The sequence below is a fragment of the Microcaecilia unicolor genome, chromosome 5 (genome assembly GCF_901765095.1).
Source record: "Microcaecilia unicolor chromosome 5, aMicUni1.1, whole genome shotgun sequence".
NCBI classification, from domain to species: domain Eukaryota; kingdom Metazoa; phylum Chordata; class Amphibia; order Gymnophiona; family Siphonopidae; genus Microcaecilia; species Microcaecilia unicolor.
The window spans coordinates 155,939,586-155,956,797 of record NC_044035.1 but is presented as its reverse complement, the minus strand read 5'-3'; the positions used below and the strand labels follow the sequence as shown (position 1 = coordinate 155,956,797).

Below are 17,212 nucleotides of genomic sequence, written 5' to 3'. Positions count from 1 at the left end.
CTGTTTTCCTATTACTACTTAATTTTGACAATAAGTAAATAAGGCATTATCAAAGTAATCTATAGTATATGAAAACACATAACTCAAAGATAACCATTTTATTATCTTTACTGGTATTTGTTTAAAATCAGGTTTGAAACATAACCTGATACAGAGTTTGATAGCAGCTTTTTCGACAGTACGCAGCTACAATCATCATCGCTATTTTGGCAGCACCTTTTCACCTAGTTTTTAATTAGTAAACAAAATATACATATTAACTTGACCATGGAGATTTACATGCTTATTCGTGCCACTTTTATTTATTGTTTCTGTCTTCAACACAACCACCAGAGAATTAGAGCTATCATTCAATTCAAAGGTGTGGATCTGGTCTTTTAAAGCCCGAGAGGACATGCGCCACATTCATTGCATTAAACTCTAAGCACAGGTTTTGATGAAACAGTGATTCTTCTTTTTCAAAGTAAGCTTTTAACATGTTTTATATTTGCTAAAGCTTTGTTTTTCAAGTGCTTTTATTTCGGCAGTGGTGGGAATACCAGTTAACTGAACTCAAATCTATTTTTAACTCAGCCAGCTTAAACGCTTAACATAAGCGACGGTTTCTTCTTCTTCTTTTTATATATACTATTTAACTTTTTCTTTTTTTATTATGATTATCTCCGCCACCAATCTTTCTTTCTTTTCAAAAAACATGACCATTTTTAGCACAATAATATTGACTAGCCGTACCATTCCTTTTCTTTTGCAAGGATCAACATTGTGTTCACAGAAGTTTCTTCCATGTTCTGATGTCCACGTTTTGTCAGACAGTTAGTTATGCTACCCTTTCAATAGGCTTCTACATAACAATTGGTTGGCTGAAAAATTATATAGGGCGCGTACAACATAAGTACTGCTGTTTAAAATAGCCTCATTGTGCCTTTTGGACCAATAAGCCATATGCAACTACTAATTCTGTTTGTCACTATTTTTTAACTTACAGCACATGCATATAACTTTTTATATTTAGATTTTATATAAATAGTTTTTCATATGAACTATTTGTGAACAAACAGTGGGTTTCTAAGCCTGTGAACTGAATTATTTCCTGAAGTGTATTTCTCCTAATTGGCCAGCAGATGGCAATCGTTTTGTGTTTTAAAGCTGTTGCAGAAAAATACTTTTCCAGTTTAAGCATGTGGAAAGGCAATTTGCAGTACCATTGGTCAGATACTTTAAAAGTTGGTGCTCTGGGCTTTGATTGGCCCTCGAGTTCAAATCTAGCCAGGAGGTACTGAATTTTCCCCAGTCTCAGCCAGGGAGCGGAGAGAGAAAGATCTTTTTACTGAGGCCCTGTCAGCAGTTATATTTTATAACCTGTGAGCAGCTATATTTCCTGAACTCCACAGGTACTACCCAGATAGTCTTTAGACAGGGGCCTTTTTCCAAAGGTATAGTAGGCTCTACGCATGTGCAGCATTGCTGCCAAAATGAGACTAGAGAACCCTCCCCCTCCCCAGCGGTAATTTCAGATTTGGTGCACACCCATACAACCAGGATAAATTTTTTAAATGTTTATTTCCTACCACGCACAGCATTTCTGACATTAACTGACAGTTGGCGCGTGCTGACCGGTCATCGCACATGAGCCCTTATCGCTAGATCAATGGGTGGTAAGGGCTCAGGCCATAAATAGGTCCACGCTGGTTGCAATTTTACCGCAGGCCCTTTCCCCAGCCCATTGAAAAAAAAAAAAAAAAAGCCCTTTTCCCCAGACACGGTAAAATCTCGCCCGGCGTATGCCAAACACACGTGCCCACACTACCGCAGGCCACTTTTTGCCGCAGATTAGTAAAATGACCCCATAGTTTTATAATTGATCCATATTCCGTTATCTGTTATTGTTTGCTGATTTCATCTTTTTCTGTTCACTGTTCAAGTTCTGTGATAATAAACCTATAGTTTATTAGCTCTGCTATCCTAGACTGACTAAGAATCCTGGTTTGTGTTTTTGAGTCTGTGGGTGATTTCTGGGAACTGTGGACCCCCTGGAGTGTGGGTTCCAGTATCGTAAAAATCACTGTGGAGTACCTTGTGAGTGGGAAACTCACCAAAGGCAAGTGGAACCTATTGTGTGGGGTGGAAGGTTGGCTAGTATAGGGCATGTGCCCAGGTGCTGGTGGACCTGAGCAGTGCTGTGGACAGACCCTCCAGATGGCTGCTAGGTGTTTCGTGACACTATTGTTTTTAAATTTTGTTCTAATTGTTTTTTAAATTTTTATTTGTTTTGTAGTGCACTTGGACTCTTCACACAGGCAGCACTACCAAAACACGGCCTACGTTGAGTCCTGCATTTTTATTTTACAAGCGTTGACTACTTTGAGGGGCATAATCGAATGGGGCGCCCAGGATTTCCTGAGGACGTCCTCGCAGGACGTACCCGCGAAGGGGCGGGGAAACCCGTATTATCGAAACAAGATGGGTCGGGGACGCCCATATCTCAACATTTAGGTCGACCTTAGAGATGGTCGACCTTAGAGATGGTCATCCCCGGTTTTCGGCGATAATGGAAACCGAGGACGCCCATCTCAGAAACGACCAAATCCAAGCCATTTGGTCATGGGAGGAGCCAGCATTCGTACTGCACTGGTCCCCTTCACATGCCAGGACACCAACCGGGCACCCTAGAGAGCACTGCAGTGGACGTCAGAAAAAGCTCCCAGGTGCATAGCTCCCTTATCTTGTGTGCTGAGCCACCCAACCCCCCCCCAACCCCACTCCCCACAACTGTACACCAATACCAGAGCCCTTAGGGATGAAGGGGGGCACCTACATGTGGGTACAGTGGGTTTATGGTGGGTTTTGGAGGGCTCACATTTACCACCACAAGTGTAACAGGTAGGGGGGAATCGGCTTGGATCCGCCTGCCTGAAGTGCACTGCAGTACCCACTAAAACTGCTCCAGGGACCTGCATACTGCTGTCATGGAGCTGGGTATGATATTTGAAGCTGGCATAGAGGCTGGAAAAAATATTTTTAAAGTTTTGGTTTTTTTTTAGGGTGGGAGGAAGTTAGTGACCACTGGGGGAGTAAGGGGAGGTCATCCCCGATTCCCTTCGGTGGTCATCTGGTCAGTTCGGGCACCTTTTTGAGGCTTGGTCATAAGAAAAAATGGACCAAGTCACCCAAGTGCTTGTCTGGGACGCCCTTCTTTTTTCCATTATCGGTCGAGGACGCCCATGTGTTAGGCACTCCCCCAGTCCCGCCTTCGCTATGCTTCCGATACGCCCACATGAACTTTGGTCGTCCCCGCGACGGAAAGCAGTTGAGGACGCTCAAAATCGGATTTCGATTATGCCGATTTGGGCAACCCTATGAGAAGGACGCCCATCTTCCGATTTGTGTCGAAAGATGAGCGCTCTTCTCTTTCGAAAATAAGCCTGTTTGTAACTATTTACCATAAACCAAAATTGTTACTTCCAATTTTTGGCTTCTTGGATTTTCCTTCTTCCTTTGGACCTCACTTCTCTGCTTGTCTTTCTATTACAAGAAATAATTTGTAATACAAAGATCCAAACTTCATCCTTTTTTGTGAGTTCCAACATAACTTTTTCAGTCTGCTCATTGATCCAGGACATGAATGCTTTGGCCATTCTCAACATTTTGTTTGAATATTTTTTGTATGTTACAGATCAATGCTCAACAAACTACTTAAACAATAACAATTTCCAATGGTAGACATTTCTCTTCCTCCCCCCAACCCCCTCCTGCAAGGATGCAGTGGATTGTAACTAACTTAAGCAGTCAGGTCTCAAGAGACCCTTTATAGCTTTATTTAATTAGTGAAACAATTATTGTTCTTGTTCTCCTCTCGGTTCTGATCCCTCCAGTTTTTGTAAATGTCCCATACCTTATGAAATTTAGTTAAGTATCCGTGTGGTAGAGCCATCAGTTTTGACATGTGATAAACAAAAACCATCTTTTGCAGTACTTTATTCATGGGAGCTGTATTCTGCTTCCAGGAATCTGCTAAAGTTATACCATACACACCATCCTGTGCTCTCTGGTCCCTTGACACTAATCAATTAATACTGGTATCTATGAAGTATGCTCATTATGAGTCCACTAGATCCTCTGCATTTTTCTGTCACCTAGCCTTTGGAATAGCCTTCCTCCTAATATCAGGACTGAACTTTCATTGTCCAAATTTAAGACATTATTAAAGGCCTATTTTTAGCTTGCTTTCAATCCCCCCGTTACGTAATAGTGCTTTGCATTGCCTGTATGGTCTCCCAGAGTAAACAGGTCTAGATGTATTGTTTTCTGAATCAGCATACTTTTTCCTATTTTTAATGCAGTTCTTTTAAAATTTTTGTTATTCTATTAGTGAATTTTATAAACTGCCTTGGCCTTTTACTAGAAAAGGCAGTATATCAAGTTTTAAATAAATATATACTTACTGGCTGTAAAAAGACATGCTTCCAATTTATGAAGTTCTGGTTTTATTCCCATAGGCTTAAAGCGTAATAAAAAATGATCCGCCTTTCTGGGGTATTCCACTAATGTAATCTGTTGGATAATCTTCAATATAGCTTCCAAGAAGGACTGTACCTTGGGGCATGTCCACCAGATATAGTAAAAATCTCTTTGTCCTCCATTTGCCCGTGCCCATTTTATACATTTTTAGCAACCACATTGGCATATAGTACCATTTACAGTAGAAATCCTGAAATTACTACTACTATTTAGCATTTCTATAGCGCTACAAGGCGTACGCAGCGCTGCACAAACATAGAAGAAAGACAGTCCCTGCTCAAAGAGCTTACAATCTAATAGACAAAAATAAATAAATAAATAAATAAAGTAAGCAAATCAAATCAATTAATGTGAACGGGAAGGAAGAGAGGAGGGTAGGTGGAGGCGAGTGGTTACGAGTCAAAAGCAATGTTAAAGAGGTGGGCTTTCAGTCTAGATTTAAAGGTGGCCAAGGATGGGGCAAGACGTAGGGGCTCAGGAAGTTTATTCCAGGCGTAGGGTGCAGCGAGACAGAAGGCGCAAAGTCTGGAGTTGGCAGTAGTGGAGATGGGAACAGATAAGAAGGATTTATCCATGGAGCGGAGTGCACGGGAAGGGGTGTAGGGAAGGACGAGTGTGGAGAGATACTGGGGAGCAGCAGAGTGAGTACATTTATAGGTTAGTAGAAGAAGTTTGAACAGGATGCGAAAACAGATAGGGAGCCAGTGAAGGGTCTTGAGGAGAGGGGTAGTATGAGTAAAGCGACCCTGGCGGAAGACGAGACGGGCAACAGAGTTTTGAACCGACTGGAGGGGGGAGAGGTGACTAAGTGGGAGACCAGCAAGAAGCAGATTGCAGTAGTCTAAACGAGAGGTGACAAGGGTGTGGATGAGGGTTTTGGTAGAGTGCTCGGAAAGAAAGGGGCGGATTTTACGGATGTTGTAAAGAAAGAAACGACAGGTCCTGGCAATCTGCTGGATATGAGCAGAGAAGGAGAGAGAAGAGTCAAAGATGACCCCAAGGTTTCGAGCTGAGGAGACAGGGAGAATGAGAGAGCCATCAACAGAAATAGAAAACGGGGGGAGCGGGGAGGTGGGTTTGGGGGGGAAAATGAGAAGCTCAGTTTTGGTCATATTTAATTTCAGGTGGCGTTGAGACATCCAGACAGCAATGTCAGACAAGCACGCTGAAACTTTGGTTTGGATGCAAGGTGAGATATCAGGGGTAGAAAGGTAGATTTGGGAGTCATCAGCATAGAGATGGTAGGAAAAGTCATGGGATGAGATTAATGAACCAAGGGAAGAAGAGTAGATAGAAAAGAGGAGGGGACCAAGAACAGAACCCTGAGGTACGCCGACAGGCAGAGGGATAGAAGTAGAAGAGGATCCACTAGAGTGAACACTAAAGGTGTGGAGGGAGAGGTAGGAAGAGAACCAGGAAAGGACAGAGCCCTGGAATCCAAGTGAGGACAGGGTATCGAGAAGTATGCTGTGATCGACAGTGTCAAAAGCAGCGGAAAGATCAAGAAGAATGAGGATGGAATATTGACCTCTGGATTTAGCCAGTAATAGGTCATTGGAGACTTTAGTAAGCGCAGTTTCGGTTGAGTGGAGAGGGCGAAAACCAGATTGTAGTGGGTCAAGAATAGCATCTGTAGTGCTCAGGCATTGGGTCAGTACAGGTTTTCGTATTCTCAGGCAGTCTTTCCATATCACTCTCCCATGCCCCCAAGGGCCCCCCATAGCTATGCATCCTCCTTCCTCTCCTCCCTACCTGCACAATCTGGTGTCTTTCCCCTCACTCCCGGCTCTGCCCATTTGCTCCCTCTCTAACCTCAAGTCCTGAAATCTTCGTAGTGCCAGAGGCAGCCTTACTCACTAGCTGCCTCCGACATGCCCAGGGCTTTTCCTCTCTGACCCATCCCACCCCTTCTGAAGAGAAGATGTTGCATCAAAAGGGGCTGCAAAAGTCAGAGGGGAAAGGCCCGAGGCATGCCAGAGGTGGCCAGTGAGTAAGGTTGCCGCTGGACTGCGAAGAATTCAGGATTTGAGGTTATAGAGGGAGTAAGCAGGCAGGGCCGGGGAGAGTGCGTGAAGGATCGTGCAGGGAGAGTGAGCACGCAGGACCGGGAGAGAACCTGAACCATGGGGGGGGGGGGGGGAGTCCAGATTTCTCAGGCAGTTTTCCAGGTTCTCGGGCAGTCGGCACAAAAATGAGAAGGGTCCGGATTCTCAGGTGGTTCGGATTTCTGGCATCCAGATTTCCACACTTCTACTGTATAAAGAATTTTATATGCATTCTCAACATTTTGTATCCCCTACTTTAGTCACTGTTTCCCTGAGATGGTCATATATGTTTTAGTCACCAGTAGAAGGCCTTGTGTCACAGTGGTACGGTTTTCAAGATTTTGCCTATACATTTCAAAGCCATATATCCAGATAACAGTGCTGGGGAGGTGTATGGGCACAGCCAATATTCAGAAAGTAGCAACATTCAGACTATTATCCAGATAATGTTAGGCCAGAAATTATTGCTATCCAGATACTGGACCACACTGGATATTCAGTGCAGGCTGCAATCCGGATGCCATACTGTTTTTAGCCAACGCAGACAGTGTTTAAAAACAACGCTGACCACAGCAGCTGAATACCGACCCGATTGTTTTTACTGAAAAGCTATACATTTAAAGAACTTACTTAGAAAAATCTAAAAATCAAACTTTTCCAACTTTGTTGAGTGTGGATTATTACTTTGTATCTTTTTGTTTATCCTGTTTTCTTCCTTCTCTCTCTCCTATGTATCCACCCTTCACTACAACCCAAGCCTTCCATCCACAGATAAGATCTCTTTTATCCTCTCTCTGCCATTCTTCCCTCCATCTCTGTTTTTCTCCTCCTATCCTCTCTCTTCCCCATCCTTTCTCTTTCCCTACCCTGGGAATCACAGTTGCTCCTGCTTATGCCAGCTCCAATCTCAAAATGGCTGTAGAGACTTTCAGTGGCAGTTTCGCAAGACTGCTGCAGGAGGTCCCAGCAGCCATTCTGAATGTGAAGCTGGCATGAGCAGGAGCAACTGAGGATCACTTCTGCCCCAACTAGGCCACTAGAAGGCATATTTTCAAAGCACTTAGCGTTCCAAAGTTCCATAGAAACCTATAGAACTTTGGAAAGCTAAGTGCTTTGAAAATATGCCTCTAGGGCTTCTAAGGTAAGCCCAGGGAGGGTACTGGGTGGCTTTCTCTTAGGGTGGAATGGGGGCGCTTTCTGCTGGGTATTGGGAGGGCAGCATTTTTTGTTGAGGGAATAGGGGGGGTCGATTTAATCTGAAAATGCACTGGCTTTTTGGCCGTAACCAAAATATGGCCATATCCCGATTTCAGGCCAGCGTCAGTACCAAAGCTGAAATCTGATCAGCCTCTACCCTCTGCATTAACATTTATAAAAACTAATTGTATGTGTTAGTAAAGTAAGTGGGAAGCCTCTAAGCTTGTTATTACTGCTCTCAAGTTTCAAACGTATTAAAATTCCAACACTTTTTCTATCCAATATATGCATGTGTACTTTTCTGTACACTAGAATAGAGTTAAGACTTACCCTGCATCCTGGGCTTCATGGGCTCGTATAATTGATAATAAATTATTATTTTGCAAAAATTCACAAACAGCAGGATAGCTGTGAAGAGAAAAAGAGGAGTAACAGTAACCTATACTTGTTAAAGACAGAGAGACTTCATTTTTTTAAACTTTATTTTTATTAAGCTTAACAAACATAATTTCACATTTATGAATGATAATACACAATTTGGAAATGAAAAATTATATAAACAAGCAAATACTATTTAAGTTTCATATAATTATCGACCACAAGAATAAGAAATCAATCCAAGATGTAAGATTAATCATATAATCTAAAGGAAATAATCATACATTGTAAATTATATTAATGAAGCGTCACGTCCCGAGTGATTCACTCCAAAGCTGTGTACATATGGGATTAAACCACTACATTAACCTCTTCCCTACTAAGTAGAAATTCCTCTAGCTGTTTGGGGTCAAAAAATTGAAACTGTTTAGATTGAAACATAATTCTACATACACAAGGAAATTTCAATAGGAAGTTAGCTCCTATTGCCACAGTTCTTGTGCGCAAAGCCAAAAAGGCTTTACGCCTCTTCTGAGTCTCTCTTGATAAGTCTGGATATATTCTTATTTTTGACCCCCAAAAAACTGAATCCAAATGTCTTAAAGAAAGTCTCAGTACTACATCCCGATTCATTTCTAAAGCAAATGAGACTAATAATGTTGCTCTTTTCGTTACAACTTCTAAGGATGACTCCAAAAATGTAGTCAGATTCATCACTGCACCACCTTGAGGAAGGTTTTCTGACTCCACTCTACAATCAGCTGGCAAATAAAACGCTCTAGTTATTGCTGGTAGTGAATTTTCTGACATGCCCAATATTTCCACAAGGTATTTTTTAATCATTTGTACAGGGGTAATAAGAGGCGAACTTCGAAAGTTTATTAGCCTCAAGTTAAGTCTCTTGGACTGATTTTCCAGATATTCCAGCCTTCGGAGAGTAAAATTCTTATCTTTAATCAATGTTTGACCCACAAGTTCCATTTTTTTAGTTCGTTCAGTAAGAGACTTTACTTCCGCAGCTTGATGTTCAGTCTTTTGCAATTGGGCTAATGCAGTTTTTTTTTTTTTTTTTCATTTGTACCCCACGCTTTCCCACTCATGGCAGGCTCAATGTGGCTTACATGGGGCAATGGAGTGTTAAGTGACTTGCCCAGAGTCACAAGGAGCTGCCTGTGCTGGGAACTGAACTCAGTTCCTCAGTTCCCCAGGACCAAAGTCCACCACCCCACTAGGCCACTCCTCCACTCCCTGATAAAGTCTTAATAATTACAACATTTTTAGTTACCACAGTTTGTTGGGAGGAATGTGCAGTAAAGGTTAAGTCCCATAGTGACTCTAGCGTCACTACGGCTGGCTTTTCCATTTTCTCCAATGTCAATTCAAGAAGGGGTGCTTTAGCAGCATTTTCCAGGATACTCACTGTCTGTACTGGCAGTACAGGAGCCGATGTCCCTTCTGGAGCTCCCAAGCTGTCGTCCCTCTGATCTCCCCTTGTCTCCAAAAGGCTCCCTCCCTGCACGCTCTGCTCTCCACTTCGGATCTGATCTACAGGGCTCGTCTGGAGAAGTTCACTTCCTGGTTGTGGAGGAGCCGCACGTTCGACGGGGCTAAGGGAAGCCCCGTCTACACTGTCTGCTAACGCCGAAGCGCCAGCCTCAGCTACCGGAGCAGAAATCTTCCCCGGACCCAGCGCGACTGCAAAATCTTCCATCTTAGCCTGCCGAAGCTGACTTGTCCCGTCAGGGAGAGAGGGAATCTCCCTGACCTTGCCTCTCCTTTTCCCCATTCTGGGGTTCAGGTAAGGAGCAACTTTGTGGCGTTCGCAGAAAAGAGTGAGATGCGACTGGCAACGCTTCTCATACCGTCGCCATCTTGGATCAAGACAGAGAGACTTCAAACAAAACACAGAGGAACTCTAGCAGGGTTCCAGTACATGTACTGGTCTTGCAGAAAACTGGATTCAGATGAGACAGGATATATGCTAGGACCCAATATTATTAGACTTCTCTTCTAGCAAGTCCATCAAAATGGAAGGGTATTTTCCACAGTATTTCATGTCATCTTCTGTGGCTTATCAATACAGGAAAATTGCTCCCTGATAAGTGCCTCCCACTTCCCTTGCCAACCCCAAGCTACCACTGCAGTCCCAGCCACAACCCTGTCTCCTCACTCTGTGGCTGCTGCCTCTTACTTTGCCTCCTCCCCCCACCACCTCTTCTTTCTGGAGCAAATACTAATAAGTTGTGAATTAAGAATGTGCACTGAAGTCTAGCTCACAGTTCCATAAACGCTTGCTTTAAAAAAATTCTTCCATCTAGTGCAATAAAGAAATCATATGCAAATAATGCACGTGCAAACACAGGAGAGCACATCCATTACTACAGAAACATGTATACTGAGTGTACATTAGCAGCAGAATCTTTGTTTCGTGAAGACTATGCCAGGACCTGGAGGAACATAATTGCAGGTTGTATTCCTGCACTCTAGATACTGAGGAACAGGACCACATACAGGATAAACACATATTGCATCCTGCATTCTAGACCCTGAGGAACAGGACCACAATAGGACCTGAGCATACAGAGATTCTAAGGAACAAAACCATAACTAATCTCATCTAATCCATATACTGCCAAATTCAATGGGTGCAAGATGGTTTACAATCAAAAAATTAACAAAGCAATAATATCAACAATACAAATAAAAACAAGCAGCGCAGAGGCTATGTGGAGGGGTATAATCGAAAGGGGCGCCCAAGTTTTCCTGAGGACGTCCTCGCAGGACGTCCCGACGAAGGGGCGGGGAAACCTGTATTATCGAAATGAGATGGGCGTCCATCTTTCATTTCGATAATACGGTCGGGGACGCCCAAATCGCGAAATTTAGGTCAACCTTAGAGATAGTCGTCCCCGATTTTCGGCCATAATGGAAACCGAGGACGCCCATCTCAGAAACGACCAAATCCAAGCCCTTTGGTCGTGGGAGGAGCCAGCATTCGTAGTGCACTGGTCCCCCTCACTTGCCAGGACACCAACCGGGCACCCTAGGGGGCACTGCAGTGGAATTCACAAATTGCTCCCAGGTGCATAGCTCCCTTACCTTGTGTGCTGAGCCCCCCAAAACTCTCTCCCCACAACTGTACACCACTACCATAGCCCTAAGGGATGAAGGGGGGCACCTGCATGTGGGTACAGTGGGTTTCTGGTGGGTTTTGAAGGGCTCACATTTACCACCACAAGTGTAACAGGTTGGGGGGGGGGGGGAGTGGGCCTGGGTCCGCCTGCCTGAAGTGCATTGTACCCACTAAAACTGCTCCAGGGACCTGCATACTGCTGTCATGGAGCTGGGTACGATATTTGAGGCTGGCATAGAGGCTGCAAAAAATATTTTTAAAGTTTGTTTTTTTTTAGGGTGGGAGGGGGTTGGTGACCACTGGGGGAGTAAGGGGAGGTCATACCAGATTTCCTCCGGTGGTCATCTGGTCAGTTCGGGCACCTTTTTGAGGCTTGTGCTTCTTGAGCTGGTCAACTAGATCCTCTACTTTCTCACCAAAAAGGTTATCCCCACCCCCCCCCCCCCCCCCCCCGGCAAGGCACATCCGCCATCCGCTGCTGGACTGAATGATCCAGGTCAGAGACACGCAGCCATGAGAGTCTGCGCATCACTATACCTTGGGCAGCGATCCTGGATGCTACATCAAAAGTGTTGAACATACCCCTGGCCAGGAATTTTTGACACGCCTTCTGCTGCCTGACCACCTGGCGAAAAGGCTCGGCCTGCTCCGGAGGGAGTGCATCAGCCAAGCTAGACAGTTGCCTCACCGAGTTCCGCAAGTGGATGCTCGTGAAGACCTGGTATGTCTGGATTTTGGCAGCGAGCATAGCGGCCTGATACGCCTTCCTCCCAAAAGAGTCCAAGGTTTTAGATTCTCTGCCTGGGGGCGCCGAGGCATAGTCCCTAGTGCTCTTGCCTCTTTTGAGAGCGGAATCCACCACCATGGAATTGTGAGGTAGCTGAGCCCTCATCAATCCAGGTTCCCCATGGATCCGATATTGGGATTCAGTCTTTTTCGGGATCACAGGATTAGACAGAGGGAATGACTAGTTTCACATAAGGACTTCCTTCAGTACATTATGCAAAGGAGCCGTTGCAGCCTCTCTGGGTGGAGAAGAATAATCCAGGACCTCAAGCATCTCAGCCCTGGGCTCATCCTCAGCCTCCATAGGGAAGGGAATAGCCGCAGCCATTTCCCAGACAAAGGAGGTAAAGGATAGACTCTCCGATGGAGAAAGTCTCCTTTCTAGTGGAGGGGAAGGTTCAGAGGGAATCCCATAGGACTCGTCAGAAGAAAAGTACCTGGGATCCTTCTCTTCCTCCCATGAACACTCATCTTCAGTATCGGACAAGACATCTCTCAGAGCAGTCCGAAACTGAGCCTGCCTCGACGCCAAGGAACGACGTCCTCGATGGTGGTGCAGAGAAGTCGACGCCCGTCTGGACTCCGGCAAAGCTTCCTCCACCGATGTCGAAGGGGAGTCGACCTGGGTGGCAGCCGACACTGATCCAGCAGGCGGCACTAAGGTCGGGGACCTCACCACTGGCGAAGGTCCAGATGCAGCTGCATGGTACGGAAGGCGCAAGCACCCCCGACACTGAAGCAGACTGGCGCAGCAATCCTTCCAGAAGCTCTGGAAGCAGGACCCTGATGCACTCATCGAGAGCCGCCGTCGGACAAGGCTGCGGGGTCGGTAAAGAAGCCGGTGGCAGAATCTGTCGAGGCTCGGGAGCAGGTAACGGGCTGCCAGAAGACCGACGCATCGGCACCTCATGAATAGAGGGGGAACGATCCTCTCGGCGCCGACGCTTCTTGGGTGCCGGCACCGTGTGTCGAAGGAGAACGATGAAGGTGCTTCTTCGCCTTCACTCGACGCCCGTCATCGAGACTCCTCGGTACTGCTGAGGACGTGGAATCCTCACACCTCCTCGGGGCCGGGGGCCTGCATAACAGGAGGCATCGAGGCAGCTGGAGACCCACTCGATGCCTCACTGCTCCCAGTGCGAATAGGTCTTTCAGCAGCTATTACCTCTGCTCCCCATGTTGATGCTTCCCTCGAAGTCAATGTCAACGCCGCCGACCTGGGTACTGATGTCGAAGGACCGGATCGAGCCCCAAAAAGCTTTTCTCTTTGGGCTTTGAGACGCTTGGGTCCGTTTCTTCATACGAAGACACAGACTACAAGCGGCTGGGCTATGGTTGGGCCCAATGCACTGGATACACCAGGCGTGGGTATCGGTACCTGAGATGGTCCGGTTGCACCGAGTACAACATTTGAAGCCGCTGGGTGTCTTCGATGACATGGAAGGAAAAATGGCTTTGGTGAAATCAAAAGGGTGCAAAAAGAAGGGAACAACCCGACCGCGCAGCAAGGAAACTTTAAAAGGGGCAAAAATAAAGAAACTACAGGCAGTGTGGTTTTTTTTTTTTTTAACTGTAGAATTTGAAAAGAAAATAAGGCAAAAAGCCACGAAATGAACAAAGACTCTTTCCTGAGCCTGAGAGGAGCGCAAGAAAAAAAAAAAAAAAAAACACTCTACCACACCTCAACGAGGAGAAAAGAAAACTGAGGAACGTGTTCGCGCTACACGTGCGCCAGAAGATTCTGTCAAAACTTTTTTATATTTTGCTTGCAAAATGCAGATTCCTGGGCCGACGCGGACATCGACCCACATGTGAGAACAAGTAGCCTGCTTGTCCTCAAAGAACCACTCTTATCGAGCAGGCAAGGACTGTGAGTTTTTTGATAAGGCAGTAGTGGGTGGGCCAGTGTATGAAAGTAAACATGGCAAGGGAGGAGGCTGCCCAAACCTTATGGCTGAAAAGTAGAAAAGCCAGGGCTGTGGTTTGAGGGGTTTGTTGTGGAACTTACTGCTAAGTGTGAAGACGACTGGAGGGAACAACCTCGCCTCAGAACTGTGAGAAAAAGGAAAAGAAGAAGACGGTGGGGGAAGAGCGAGGGCCACAAAAGAAATAACCGTCACAGGATGGTTTCACGTTTCAATCACTGTGTATACTTTCTAGGGGTAGTTTGTACCTATGGTGCAGGCATCAGCATATTTTCAAAAGGAAACTTTGCATGGAGTTTTCCTTTGAAAATGAATTTGCAGGTCTTCAGAATCTTCAAGCTGCATGGGAAGTCTGAAAATTGTCTCCCCCTGAAATGTTAATTACACATTCTAACAACTGAAAAGACAGCTACCTAACTTATACTCTTCATCTTTTACCTCTAGGATGCTACAGGCCTAAACAGTAGAGGGAAAAGTAGCATGCAGAAGAAAGACGTGACATAAAGATGAGGAAGGAGAAGAACAGACAAGACACCAGAAGCATCAACAATTGTTAAAAAAAAGAAGGTGGGAAAACGTATGAACATGATGCATTTTATTAAAGTATGAGCAGCATTCCAGACTGTTTTGTTACCTATAAAAATAGGAGCATCCTCGAACTGTGTTATGAGTAAAATGTTCTTGTGATTTCTCATTTCCAAAATCTTCAGAGGGATCTGACCACAACAAGTCACACATGGGTCCAAACGCAGGCGGCTCCTTGAACCTATCTAACTATAAAAGAAAGGAGTAGGTTATCACCAGTTACACAAGGCTATTGTGATATTTCCTTTTAACAGATAGGTTTAGATATTGACAATGAAACAATAATCATTCCGTGAAGTTCACTATTCAGACTACCAATTGGGCCCAAAGAATGAAGAGCTCAACTTTCCCCCTACAGATCTGAGTTTTTTAAAAGTAAGAGGTATAAGATACCCGGGTTGAAAGTCTGACAGGATTGGATAAGGATACAGCTCTAGGACCAGTTGGCTCAGGATACTGGACAGGAATACAGAGCCTCTAGAACTGGATAGCTCAAAGAGCTAGCTCACGGATACCAACTCTTTCACCTCTGATTTGGTGGAGGTTTGCTTCTTATGAGAAGAGTGGAAAGGTATTAAGGTTGTTTATAAGCAGGGATTTTTTTGTTTGTTTTCATTTTCAAACTTCTCATTAAAAGCAACTTTCAGTAACTCAAAATTAAGGATGAGTTATAATACACTGAAGCAGCAAGACATGCCAAAATTGTGGTTCTAAATTGACAGAAACAGCTCTTCATACATCACAGAACAAAGCTATATGAAAACACCAGTCCTCCTTTTGCAACTATGCACTATATTGTATTTATGCCCTGCTTTATCAACCTTGAAGGTATGCCAAAACGGCTTACAGCAAGTAAATTAAAAAAAATTTCCTAAAATACTATATCCTATTTTACATAGAACGCAGAGATAGAAACCAAGACATCCAGGTTGGAACTTTCAGTTCCCCCAATATTTTACAAAAAACTCTGCCAAGACAGAGCTTTTGGAAATACACATGCTCGCCTGAATGTCATTATTGTATTTGCCATCACATGGAAAAAAGAGCCTGCCTCAGGTTTCTACATCTGTAGGCACCTTAAAATGGCTGCACCCTACAGCATTGATCCTCCCCATCCCCATACTCCCCAAATAATTAAGACCCCCTGAGCCCCCCAACACCAACAACATCCATGCTCCTCTCGCCAAACCCCCATCAATCACTATCAGCATCCATCCCCCGCATCCCCTCCAACAAAGGCAATCCCACCTTCTCCTGGGTCTTGCAGGGGGTTTCCCCGTTTTCTAGAGGGGGACAAGAGCAATCCCCAGTTGCTCCTACCCCTTTTGGCAATGGGTTCAAAATGGTGGTGGTCAACCCCTAGCTGTAGTCTCGCAGTATTAACATTAAGAGTCAGGCTGCCAAATAATGTTTTTTATTTTGATGCTTGACCCCTAGCAGTACTACCACAAGAGTAGGGATTGACCACTGCCACTCTGAACCTGATGCTAGAAGGGGCAGGAGAAACTACAGATAGTTCCTGCTCCTCACTAGACACCACGAAGACCTGGGCAAGGGTTGGGGAGATGGGGGAGCTGGATGTTGATGTCTTGGGGGGCGGGGTAAGGGAATGGATGCTAATGTCATCACAGGATGATGTTAATGATGTCCGAAGGGGGGAGGGTAGGGAAGGTAAAGAAATGGATGTTAATGTCATCAGGAGATGGATATTAATGGTTTCACAGGTGCAGGGGAGATGAATGGATGTTCATAATGGAGAAATGAGGTCTTACCTGACAAATTTTCCTTCCAGTAGTCCTTCCCACTATTCCAGAACCTGTGGGAATAGTTGTGTCCAACCACCAGCAGATGGAGATACAGAACTGAAAACTGAGCTCAGACATATCGCTCTTTGCATCCAGTGCAGCATGTCATCAGTATTTACATAGACAAGCAGTAAAGATAAACTCAGAAATAAACACAACCTTAAACAACTTGTTAACCTAACACTAACCAGATTAGCAAACATGTTTGGACCTCTCACCTCTAAACAACCGATATGCAGGAAGCACCATGCAAGGTGACAGTCGTTATTTGACCCATTACTTCACACCAACTAGAAATCTCAGAGACGTCTGGTGGGCCTCTGGAATAGTGGGAAAGATTAATGGAAAGAAAATTATCAGGTAAGACCTAATTTCTTCTTCCATTAAATAGCTTCCAGAACCTGTGGGATGTTTAAAAGTAACCCCGAGAGTGGAAGCCTCAAAAATGCTGCAACGTCCACCCTGCAGTGCCTGACAAACGTATGCAGAGTCGACCTTGCAAATATCTGCTGGAAACAGGTAGTCTCTGCCTAGGATGTTGCTGTACGCCTCGTAGAATAAGAAGCCCGCTTCCCCACAAGCAAATAAGCTGACTTTATAGTCATTTAGCAATTGTGGGCTTAGAAGCCATGAGGCCAAGCCTCTGCTTACCCAAAAAGCATAAACAGTCTGTCCAATTTGCAAAACTCATCCGTGAATTCCAGATATTTAATGAGGCCTCTACAAACAGAGAAGTTTCAAGGACGAATACTGAGCCTCTTTGTCCTCTCTGCCAAAGGAAGAAGCTCCACAGATTGGTTGAGATGAAATGCTGATACAGCTTTTGGAAGAAAGGAAGAA

At 44.9% G+C, this 17,212-nt stretch overlaps 1 protein-coding gene across 3 annotated transcripts in view; it reads right to left on the bottom strand.

The window, feature by feature from the left end:
- Window positions 1-17,212, bottom strand: part of LOC115470367 (serine/threonine-protein phosphatase 2B catalytic subunit beta isoform) — a 129,480-nt gene that overhangs the window by 68,143 nt on the left and 44,125 nt on the right. For all 3 annotated transcript variants that reach the window (XM_030203470.1, XM_030203471.1, XM_030203472.1), the window contains exons 5-6: window positions 14,617-14,756; window positions 8,091-8,168 (exon numbers count right to left, since the gene is read on the bottom strand). In XM_030203470.1, coding sequence (XP_030059330.1) covers window positions 8,091-8,168; window positions 14,617-14,756 — 218 coding nt within the window. The remainder of the gene's footprint in view (window positions 1-8,090; window positions 8,169-14,616; window positions 14,757-17,212) is intronic.